Source organism: Ammospiza caudacuta, chromosome 3 (assembly GCF_027887145.1).
Source record: "Ammospiza caudacuta isolate bAmmCau1 chromosome 3, bAmmCau1.pri, whole genome shotgun sequence".
NCBI classification, from domain to species: Eukaryota; Metazoa; Chordata; class Aves; order Passeriformes; family Passerellidae; genus Ammospiza; species Ammospiza caudacuta.
In genome coordinates, this window is record NC_080595.1 from 88333648 (window position 1) to 88345757 (window position 12110).

The 12110-nt window shown below is 38.4% G+C and overlaps 1 protein-coding gene across 4 annotated transcripts in view; it reads left to right on the plus strand.

Annotated features, from left to right (window-relative positions):
* The window catches only part of ARHGEF10 (Rho guanine nucleotide exchange factor 10), a 110919-nt gene that overhangs the window by 23905 nt on the left and 74904 nt on the right, over positions 1-12110 (plus strand). For all 4 annotated transcript variants that reach the window (XM_058801565.1, XM_058801562.1, XM_058801563.1 and 1 more), the window contains exons 3-7: positions 4638-4808; positions 6936-7226; positions 8140-8203; positions 9354-9433; positions 10582-10638. In XM_058801565.1, the coding sequence (XP_058657548.1) occupies positions 4638-4808; positions 6936-7226; positions 8140-8203; positions 9354-9433; positions 10582-10638 (663 nt within the window). The remainder of the gene's footprint in view (positions 1-4637; positions 4809-6935; positions 7227-8139; positions 8204-9353; positions 9434-10581; positions 10639-12110) is intronic.

Sequence of the window (12110 nt, forward strand, 5' to 3'; positions counted from 1 at the left end):
TGTGTGAGGAGGTGGTTTATGGGTGCCAGTGGTGTGCTGGTGGCTGTCCCGTGTGCCTGGGAAGTGGCAGTGAAGTGGCAGTGCTGGTACAGGTCAGCCTTTCCCCTGCAGGGTCCCTCCTGCCCTGCACCTCGCCGCTCTCCCTGCACAGGTGCTGCTGCAGGCGTCCTTTCAGAAGGGCAGAAGAGTGATGTGTCAGCTGAGTAACAGAATGAAAGAATACTTAACTGCAGTTTTCTCTCCTGGAAATGAAGAATTAGTGGTCACAAGTGGGAGGGAGATGAGTGATTGAAAATACCACGTTGCTTTCCAGCATTAGGAATGCAGCCTAAACAGTACTTTCAAAGTGGGAGAAATAAAATGTTGTCCAGTGACAACCAAGTTTTTTGATTTTTATGAAGTTGGCCATATCTGGAAGCTTCTGCAGGCATGAGTGTTTCCCAGCACAAGTTTCACCATCCAGACAAACACCAAGCCTCTGCAATGAAATCTCTTCTGAAATAAAAAGGGAACAGCTTGAGAGCCCATTTATCCTGGAGCACAGTCAGCAGGGTGGGTTTGGCCCCAAATGGTTAGTTTTATAAAAATGGTAATTTGAGAAATTCAGTTGTTTCCTGGTATCTGCATGTTTTCAATACCTATTTCTTATTGTACACTTCCATAAGGAGCTCAGCAGATTTTAATTGTCTAGAAATAGAGGTCTGTAAAGGAAAGGGTGTCTCATCAGAGAAATGTCTGGAATGTATGAAGGATAAATAATAAGCACTTAGATTGCTATGTCTGGCAGTTTGTTTTGACTTGTAACCTGTGTGAGTTAGCGAATTTTATGTTACCTCAAAATATTCTGGGATAGTAACATTTTAAAATATTTTTTTTACTAATAAGTTTTGTGTATTTCAAGACACTCAAGTATTTGTAGGAAGTTGAAACATTTGGGGAATCCATTTCAAAGGAAGCTAGGTCTTTGCAGGCACCTCCTGCCAGTGTGTTTTAGGTTCCATTGTATTAATATTTTTTTACTAAATATTAATTAGATATATGCCATTTAAAACATTGTACACTTATTTCCTTCATTGGTTGTATGGCAGAAGCGACTAAAAATATTTATTGAGTTCTTTAAATATAACATTGCTGCTTTTTGTTCCATAATAGTCTGTGAACTTAAAAAAAAAAAGATTACAACTGATTGCAAAGATGACATTCTTAATTATACAGAAGGCTTCCACTTATAAAAATAGTTTTCAAACCTTAAAACATAAAGTGTTCATATTTTTTGGTGGTAGCATGCCTGTTTGTGTCCCGGGCTTCCAGGTTGATTGTTCATGCCCCAGACTGCTGAACTGTTTGTGCTTGGGGTTCTATTTCATTCTTCCTGTATCATGCTTTTTCTTGGAAGAAAGTTGTCTTCTTCAGTTGACTTCTTCTGAATTGTCATGGATTTATGAAATTGCAACGGGGGACAGACATTTGGGGTGCTTTTATTTATTTCAGGTGTGTTCATATTGTATTCAAAATGCAATTGATAGTTAATGCAGAGCTATTTTATCTTACTTCTATGTCACTAAAATAAACTGTTTAAGAAAACTATTAATGAAGCTTTGCTGACTTAGTCTGGGCTTTAAAATAATGTCTTTCCTTTAACTCCTTAGTTAGTGGATGGGAAGGCAAAGGGTGCCAAGAATGCTTTGCAATTGGCAAAGCAACCAAGCATTTTTAAAATTTGCTTATGCCCCAGCAGGTCTCTGTAAACACAACCTAAGTGAACTTATTTCTGAAGTAAACTTAAGAAATGTCATTTCACTGGATAACAAAGCACAGAAAAAGTCATAAATCTGTGTGCTGTGCACAGTTATGAGAACATGTATTCCTTTTTCTGATCCTAAATTTGCACTTTCATACTTAATTTAACTTGAAGACAATGTTTCCATTATATCAGATGTCTTTTCTGTTTTGAAAACTCCAAATGGAAATTTTTAGAAATGTGAGAATTTCCCTGAAGCATTTAAAGAGCTCTCAGAGTGGTATTGCCATAAGATGAACAAGTTCAACCAATTTTTCTATTCTTATTGCACTGATGGGCACATATAAAGCTAAGGATGTGAGTAGTGGTGAAAGGCAAAATTGAATTTTTAGTACCTAATTTAATTATTTGAAGAATTCCAGGCTCTGTCATTCTAAGCATTGTGTGATTATTACTTCAGAAAAAAATTAGTGCATTTTAAAATTATGTAAAAAACAAAAAAGCTGTCCTCTATGTTTTTTTTGCAAGGGAGGGTGCCTTTGAAAATCCCCCCCCCACACATACACCCACCAGACTCCCCATCTTCCCCCCCCTCTTTTTTTTTTTTTTTTTTCTGCAAGACAGTTGCCACTATTTGGCTTTATCCTTTTGATTTGCAGATAAAGGGTAGGAGGAACTGGGGTTTTCTTCATGAGGATGAAGTTTTGCAAGACCTCTGATGGTGTTTAGCAGCTGGATTCAGCCTGGGTCTAACTGATGCTGTCTTTGTAACTGTAGCACTTAAAAAGAGCTTTTGTCTGTGTGTTGTTGTGATAGAACACAAAGAACTGTGGAAAATAGGTATTTTCAAAACAGGAATTTGTCCTTTTTTGTGTGACATAATCTGTATTTATCTCATGTTCTGATCACCTCTTAAGTCGAAGCAAAAAGCCCCTATTCTCTTTTTATTTAATTTTTGTTGTTAAAATACTTTGTCCATCAATTGAAATAGTATGCCCTTGTTGTTAAAAGCTTAAAGGAGAATATTTTTATTAAGTATGAGATGGTAGGTATCTTTAAATTTAAAAGGCTAAATTTTATGCCGGCAGAATTAAGCAAATGTAGAAGTAATGCAAAGCTGGAATACAGTTTTAAAACTTTCTGAACTGAGGATATTTGTTTATCTCTTGTATACCCTTTCTGATGAACAATGTATTCTTTCTTTTTTTGTCTCTTTTTGTAATCTTAACCCGCTGTCCCATCAGTGATGTGATTATGGAATCTTTCCAGGCTGTAGTCCCATTTATCAGGTTCTGTGCCTTGTTTATCTGTGATGCAAAGTAAATATTTTGAAATGAATGAAGAGGGGCAGTGTTAACAGCCATAAGAGAAAAAAAAATTAGGTGACATGTCCAATTTAAATTTTTTTTACTAATGTTGAAAAGACATTTTCCCCTCTTTTGTTTCTTTTCCCCATTACACAGTCAAGCAACAAATATTACAGTTTAGTCAGATGGATGCTGAATCAGGAAGAATGCCATGTTTGTCTTTAATCACTTGGAAGAGCTCTGAAGAATTTCTTGCATCTTTCAGGAAAAGAGGAATTTGCTAATGGACAAAGCAAAAATGAGAAGCCTGACTTCATGGCTTCTCATGAAGAATTTTTGAAAGGAATTCATCAAAATGAAATTAAATATCCTGCTGCCTCGGCCATAACACATGACAATAAATGCAGGATAATCCGGGTTTTTTGTTCCTTACTATTTTTGCAATTAGTTCACTTTTCTCCAGCAGAGAGGCTGCATGAAAGATCTTGTTATTTGTGGCTGGGGTAAAATATGCTGGCTCAGCCTGCCTGAAGAAACAGAAGCCTTGGCAGGAATGCTGATTACCATGACAATCTAAGCAGTCTAGAGCTTTGGGGTGTTGCAGGTTTTATCATAAAGATAAAAAATTTGTTCTGGATGATATGATAGCTGATAACATCATCATGATGCAGCAGATCCAATCATCTTTGCAAGACTTGTTTTTTCATTCTGTGTTACCTGAGAGAATGAAGGGGGGATGTTTATCGCCTTCAGATAACTTTTTATAACATACTTGTGTATTTACACCTTTGCCTTTTTTAGGATATTGTTTTATGCTGTAGGTACATGAAGGGATTTACATTTTCATGGGTTTTCCTCAGTAACATGGGGGACTGCTGTGTACTTCTTCCTGCTCCCTCTCCTCAGCCCCATGTGCAGTGCCAAATCTGTGCCACAATAGCTTCACAAGCAAAGAGGAAAAAACCCAAACCCACCCTTCCTATCCAATTAGGGTGTCATTATTTCAGCCATTACTTCCTCAAAGGTTCCATATCCTCCCTACACCAGAATGCACGTGTGTGGGGGGTCATAGGGCTAATAACATGTTGCATGGTTTAAAGCTATCTCAGATTGGAGTAGGAAAATTAATCTGCTGGTCTCTGTTGGAGTGTGTGAACTAAGTGATTGTCACTGGTATTTGGACACTGTTAGGAAAGAATAGACTTAGGTGTTTCAGTTAGAAAGGAAAAATGACTTGAAGTTTTAAAGTTGCAAAGTCCCTGTGCAATTAAATTAATCTGTGAAGTTTTCTTGTTTAAAATTTGGCTGTTTAGGTGTTTTTCTAAAAATCTTTTGGCTCATTATGACAAAAGCAAGAGTATTTGCATTATTACTTGTTTATTTTTTTCCAAATAATTTCCTTGTTTGCACTAAAGGATTTACTGAAAACTGCATGAGCTTATCAAGCTACCAATCAACTTTTGTTCTGTTCCAGTAACCTAAAAATCTAAGGGTTCATTGTGTAAGCTTCATTTGTAATGTGGAGCATTTACTGGTCCCATGAAATCATTATTGAGAGCAAACAAACAAAGGTGTCTCTTTCTGCACAGTTCTAGAGCATGAACCAAAAGCCGCGGGCCCAAATGATGAAGAGGAAGATGAGGGAGAACAGTTTGATTTTGATAGTGGAGATGAGATACCAGAAGCAGACAGACAAGCCCTTGTGCCTCCTAGTCCTGGTCCTGGAAATTACGTAGAGCACCAAGAGGCTGGTGCTGCAGGTAAGTCAGCCTGTTGGTCTGTGCCTCCACTGGGCTAATAGTCAAGACTGATCATAGGATGCCTTTTCATGCCAGTGCAATAAAAGTACTTTAACAAGAGTTTTCCGTGGTGTTATGGCCCACCCTTAAGGGCAACTCAGGTTCTTCTCAATGAATCTCTTGGAGCAGATTAGAGTGGAAAAACACTGAAAGATTGGTGTTTGTAAAGGTGCACATATTTGGTTTATTTTGGAACAGTTTGGTTGCAATGGAAAGCATATATGTAGCCATTTTGGTTATTGTTATGTAAAGTAATAATGGCAATATCAAAGCATAAAAATACCACCTGCATAAGGAAACATAAAAGGGAAAAGGAAGGAAGAAAGAGAAAGAAAGGGTAAGAGTAGGAAGATACATAATCGCCGGCCATGGATTTATGATGACACTTGATTGAAGTGACAATTGAAGGTCTTTACCTGTCAGAGATGGGGGAAAAACCCATAAAATACAAGGTCTGGTGGGTCAATACACTCTCAGGTTCAGGTGGAAGTGCCCAAGCACCTCCTCAGTGAGGGCAAAGTTCTATACTATCTCTTGATCATGTGTCAGAAATGAGTCTGAGGGCACTTCAGGGGTGCTTGAGAGTTTATGAGCTCTTCCAAGGCAGAGCCAATGCCTCTAATGTCACTGTGCCTTGTGTGAAAGTGACCTTCCCAGGGAGGAGGCTGTGTTTGTAAGGGAGGGCAGTTTGGCCATGATTTGGGCAGCCTCTCCCCAAGCTCTGCCTCCTGCCAGCCTCAGAGCCCAGTTTGTAGCCTCTGGTGGTGGGAAGTTCACCCTCTCTGTCTTATGCAGACCAGAGGTTTGTCATTACACACCCAAAAACTCACTGCCTTTTCTTTGTGGGCTTGCAAACCTGGCATCAGCAAAGCACCCAGGCACCCCTGAAAATGGTCAGTTTGTTTTGAGTCATAGTCCAGTCTCTCACACCTGGAAATACCATGCACGTGTTTTGAATATTCCTGCCAGTTACAGTCATGGTAAATCTGGCAGAGCAAGTGACCATCACATGTAGTTCCCATGAGGTTTCCCACTAAAGTGTGACATCCAAACCAAAGGATTGGACATAGAGTGTCATGCTACAGGAAAACTGTGTATCCTTGCTGGTCTTAAGGCACATTGATGGCTTGAGATAAGCTGTTTCATAGCTAAGCTTGCTGGTTGCTGAGTTTGAGATGTTGTGCATAAAACTAAGTAGAGTTTGAATGTATGAATTTTGTTCATAAACAGAAGTTTTGCTAAATATTGGAACATTTTTAATGACAGATGCAGATGTTCCCAGTGCTGAGGTGTAGTCTGGAAATTGCTGTATTATGCTCAAATTTCTAACAGCTGATTTTGCTTACTTTATTCCAATTTCCTTTTGTAAACAGATTCACTGTGCTTATGGCAATTAAAAGTAGGTAACTCTTCACGTACTGTGCAGTTTGACAACCTGGAACTTAAACACCATCTTTCCCTGAGCATCTGTTGCTTGCTCACCCTTATTGTGAAGTTGTGCTTACAGCTTAAAATCATTTGATCACTTGGGATACAGTTCTGCAGTTCCCTTCAGAGGGCCCTGTGGTTCTGCTGTAGCTCAGCTTGTCTCAAAAAAAAAAATACTGGGAACTTTCTATAACAGAAAACAATACACTTACAAAGAGGAAAACTTGTGAAGTTATTTTCTTCCTCCTTTTCTTAACAGCATTTTCAGGACTACTCTTTGAGGAATGTCCCTCCATGACTTTTCTTGTCCTTATGACTACCCCTAAAATATTTCTTGTGTTTCTGTTTGTAAGATTCAAGTTCATCCAGATTTTAACCTTTATGATTTAAGACTGTTTTGACTCATGTGCTTATGTCAGTCAAGATACTGTTTTTCCATAGGCATCTTTGTAACTCATCTTGTTTTGCTCTTGTTGCATTCCTCATCTGTAACATGGGGATGTTGGCAATACTGTGTGGGAATTTTGAGTCATAGATTGTAAGCAACTTGTATAGAAAAGATCAAGTCAGTGTTTAGCATACTTGCAAAGAGCTATTAGAGCAGCTTGAGGAGGTATGAAAACTAAAACTTTGTATTTTTGTTTAATCTTTCAACTAAAGGAGATGGTAATTTAGAAAACACTGAGCAGCTGCAAACATCAGAACCTGCTGCAGAAGGCACTCCGGCCAAAGTAAATCCCTACTCAGTCATTAATATTTCCCCAATCCAAGAGAAGGACCCATCCTCATCACCAGAACCAAGTCCTCCAGAGGAATGTGCCAGTCCCAGCCTGTCTGGTGGATATTCTGTTCCTGTCCCCTGTGGATATGCTGTGCCATCCAACTTACCTTTGATAGTGCCAGCGTACTGCAGCCCTGTCATCATCCGCAGTGTTTCTGTGGATGACGAAGGTACTGGATTTACACACCTTACTTGATTTGAGAGGGAACCCTTGGTTAACCTCAGGTACCTTACCTGTATAGCACTCACCCTGGGTGAGCATGATTAATGCTAATTCCTTTTTAATGTGATGAAATAATTTCCGGATCCAGAGTTCAGTGTTCAAGCCAAATGGTTTCTTCTCATACCTTTTATTGTTTTTCCTAGATCCTGGCAAAATTCCTCTCCCTTTTGCCTTTTCTGTATGCATTTCTGTTTCTTTATTTTCAAGTTCTTGTGGATTTAGAGTTACTCTTGGATTTTTCCCTTGATGATTTGATGAATTCTCTGTCTTCTAGTACAATTTTAAGACAGTAGAGGAAACTAGAAAGGGAAATAACTATGGATTATTACAGAAACAAGAGATCCATTTTGTAACCAGAGTTGAGAAAGTTGACAGCTTAATGTCAAGGTAGTAGGAAAAGAAAGCTGCCCATATCCTGCCTTTTTCTTTTTGTATTTTGAATATACTTTTCTTTAGCTGGGCAGCAGCTCTTCTATAATTACAGCTTTTATTCCAGCCTTTTTTTTTACCACTATTAGGAATACTGTCAAGTAAAAGCAAATGTTTGTGTGGTCCTTATTTCTTGTAGAGGAATATATGTTTGAGAGAGAGAATTAAATGCATTAGCCATTGTGATTTCCTCTTAACAGCTCTTCTAAGAAATGGCTGGTCTTTGAATTACTTAGCTTTCAGAAATGCATGGTGTGAAGAAACTTCCAACTTTTTTAAACATGTGTAAGAATAAAAATATTGCAAGGAAGGAGATTATTCTTTAGTAATGATCTAGTAAAATCAATTTCTTATGGTAAAATGTGCAGTTTTAGCCAAACTGACACGTTATTGCAAATGCTTTCTTTTTGGTTTTTTTTCCTTACTTGCAGGTACACAGTCAGCAACTGAAGAATGTCATTATAATTCTGTAAACCTGGAGGACCCTCAGAATAGGTGATTGCCAGTTCATCACGTTTTAATGGTTTGCAAAGCCTTAATTCCTAGGAAAGCTTGCATTTGATAAGTGTTTTTGTTTCCTTGTGTGATGCTTCTATGTTTGTTGGTTTGGTTTTTTTTCACTTTCTTACTCCTGTAATTTTGGTTGTGTACAAAAATCAGCACTGGTGTGTGTAACTGTGCAAGACATTTTTGAAGACACTGGGTTGAATTTTTCTAGAGTGATGGCAATGTCAGGTGCAACAGATTGCTGGAGGTTTGGTCTAGCCTGCTGCTTTCAGCAGGATCCATCAGATCAACCATGGCCTTGCTGGCTGAGCCCTCAGCCCTCCAGGGATGGAGGTGCTGCACCTTCCCCAAGCAGTCTTCTCTGCTGTACTACCTTCCCTGCCCCTCTTCCCCTCCAGCCTCTCCAAATGTCCAAACCAAATCTCCCAATGGGCAGTCTGTTGACTATTCCCCTTTTGTCTGGCATTAAAAAAAAAAAAGGCCCCAAAATCCCCAAAACAAACCCAAACAAAAAAATAACCCTGAATCCCTCACCTCTGTAGTTCTCTTTTGGATAGTTGTAGCTACTCTTGGATCACTCCATAACATCCTTTTCATCAGATTAAATAATCTCTATGTCTTTTATCTCCTTCCTTGTAAACCATTGGCTTTAGTCATTCATCTCCCTAGAGGTAGCTTCACTTCCTCCACAGCTCTCTAGCAGGGGAGTGTTGGGAAGCCAAGTCTGGACATGCTGCTGTAGCAGCCTCACCAGCACCAGGTGGAGGATGGGAGCAGCTCTACCTGATGGCTCCTGACATAACCCAGAATATCTTTGTCTTATTTACCATGAAAAAGCAGCTCTCACTTCACTGTTTCTGAGAGAATTTCTTGTGTTCTGGTAGATGAACTCAAAAGCAGAATGTTTTTTAAGGTTGTAAAGAAAGTATTTTCAATTTTCTGACTAAAATTGTAAGACTATTAACTTGAATAGCTTATTCATCACCCAGCTACACACTGAAGCAACATTTTTGACTAATTAGCACACTTGGAGTGGAAACTAGAGGGCAGGAATATATTTATTGTCTTGTCTTCATGGATGTTTAAAAACATTGTGGTATAACTTTTAGTTCTTTTATTTTGTGGCCTCTTTTTCAAGTGAAGATAACCAGACCAAGAAAGAGGATGATGCCCTGGCCAAATGGGTTGCAGATCCTGCAAATACAGCATGGATGGAAAGTAAGTACCCATGAACACTGAAGTACAGCTGTGGAAGGTGGTCAGTTTTAAGTTGTGATCAGCAGTATATGTGTGTCTATGTGCACAAGCAGATTTTATGGGAATGTCCATGTTCACTTTTATTGTGTGTTTTTAGATAGGTTCCAGAACAAAGCTGTAGAACATTCAACAGTAATAAAACATTCTGTAATAAAACATTCAGCTGTAGAACATTCTACAGCTGAATAAAATTGTATTTTAGAATAAAGTTAACATTCATTTTTCCACTTTTTGGAGTCTGTGGAATCATGTGTTATGGAGGTCATTTAGCTCCATTAATGCATGTGCACTGGAAATAAGCTCCAGTTCAGTGTCTGATCTGAGACTGTATTTGAAATTGCTCTTCTTGTGCAGTAGTAGCAAATAAGCACTTGGAGGTGGAAGAAGGGAAGGAATTGCCACTGTCTTGGTGTGTGCTGTTGATTCTTGGCTGGCAGCTGCATTTTAAACCAGAGTAGAGATTGTGTGGTTTGAGGACAGGTTATCCTGCCTGTTCTCAGCTGTTCCCACTGAATATGTTCATCTTACATATTTTGTGAAGTGACTGAAGAATTTGTGTTGTCATTCTGTCTCTTAATTTACTAAGATAAACATTACATTATTTACTTTTGGTTCTTTTTAAAAAGCCACTTTCAGCTTTTCTACACCTATTCATTCAGTAGGGCAATGAGCAGCCTTGAACAGGCAGAGGACATACCATACTTCTTTAAGAAGGAGGGAGAAACACTGACTTTGAAGTGGATTTTTGTTTTCAGGCTAGCAAAGGTCATCATAAGCAATGCAGATAAAACTGAAATTTCACATATACTGCTTTGTACATTATTGCAATATTTGAAAGATTAGATGTGCAGGCAAAATGCTAGTAAGAGTGAGTCACATCTCCATTGTGTTAATATATACCAATATAGCCAATTAAATAATATAATAGTATATTTCAGTTGGAGAGCACCTACAGCATTTCAACTGCCTGACCATTTTAGAGTTGATCAAAGGCTGAAGGAATGTTTAAGGGCTTTGTCCAAATGCCTCTTAAACACTTGGTCCCATTCAAATTTTAGGAAGTTTCTCATTTGTGTTTTTTTTTTTTTTTTTTTCTGTTCTGATTTTAGACCCAGATGAGGTAATTTATGATGATGTGCCAAGAGAAGATTCAGACTCTGAACCAGGTTTGAGGTCTTTGTAATGTTAAAAGCAATGCAAAATGGAATTATGTGCATATATACTAAACAGATATGTTCATTAAGTGCCTAAAATATATGTAAATGGATTTACCATTGTGTCAGTGATTGGTAGGTCTTACAGAGTTCAGAATTATACTAATACTTAAAAGACTGTCTCAGCAGGTCTCCTATACTGCTCTTCTCAGAAGCTGAATTCTACTTTGTTTTATAGATACTGTTCCAAATGCTTGAGTACTCTGCATATTAGAGAATTACAGTGTTGGGTGTTGTAGCTGTAGTGCCCTGAACAAGGCAAGATGGTTAGGAAAATGGTGTTTTAAATAGTTAAATGATGTATGATAATGCCTCATTGTCATGGTTATAGAGAGAAGCTCTCTCCTTGGAAGTCCCCTTCAATATATAAATGCTTGATCGATGGAAGAGGTGGTCCAGGGTGGCTGTTCACCATCCTGATTGTGACTCTACACAAATGTTTTATTTCAGCTTTGAAGTGGTTCGCTCCTGATGTTTGTGACCGTGTTTGGACCGTGTTTGGAGGGGGCAGAATAGATCTCAAAGTAGTTGCTGAAGTCAAGATTTTACCTTCATTGGAAATGATGGAGTTAGGGCTCAAGAGGCATATTTCATTGAGTTCTTACTTAGGTTTGTTTTGCAGTTTTGAGTATAGTGAAGTCTGCCTAAAGATCAGTTGCTACTGACTGATTTTGTGTTTGAGTGAATTGGATTATTGGGAGCTCAGCATCTTACTGATCAGGGCTCTCAGAGGGTCTAGGTCTTTGATAATGAAATTGTTAATGAATCAAGGAAACACTTGAGCTTTCCTGTGTGAAACCCACATTAATCTTTAAAGCTGCAACAGTTTAATCCTTTTCTTTAGTAGTGTTCAAGCAAGGTGTTTTACAATTTTTTACTAAATTTTTAAAATTTATTATTGTAAAGTACTGTGTTACATTCATGACTTGAATGGTTATATTACTGGAAGTTCCCTCAGTGCTGCTCTGAGCAGGGACATCTCTGTGCTGTTGCTGATCAGTCAGGAAACAGGTACACCAGGCCCAGGTGGCTGAGCTATGGGATATGGGGCAAAGCTCTGCTGAGCATATTGGTCAGAATCTTTAGCTTAACCAGTAAGACATCAATTAAAATTTTGATTTTCATGTTGTCCCCTAAGACATTGAAAGATTCTGAGAAAATGGGTAGTAAGGGAAGTTTCATCTTTGTACATTCATGATCTTGATGTTTATTATTTGTATATTTTCTCAACTATTCCAAAAAAAGTTTGTCAGATAATCTACGTTACCACATGGACAAGATAAATTCACCTGGTCGTGGGGTAAATCCTGCCCCAGAGCTCACAGCACAGGAGTTAGACTTCTTGATTTATTTTGACTTAATATGATGGTTCTTTTAAAATACTCATTGTTCTAGATTACCACTAAGATGTTTTCCTCAGTAAC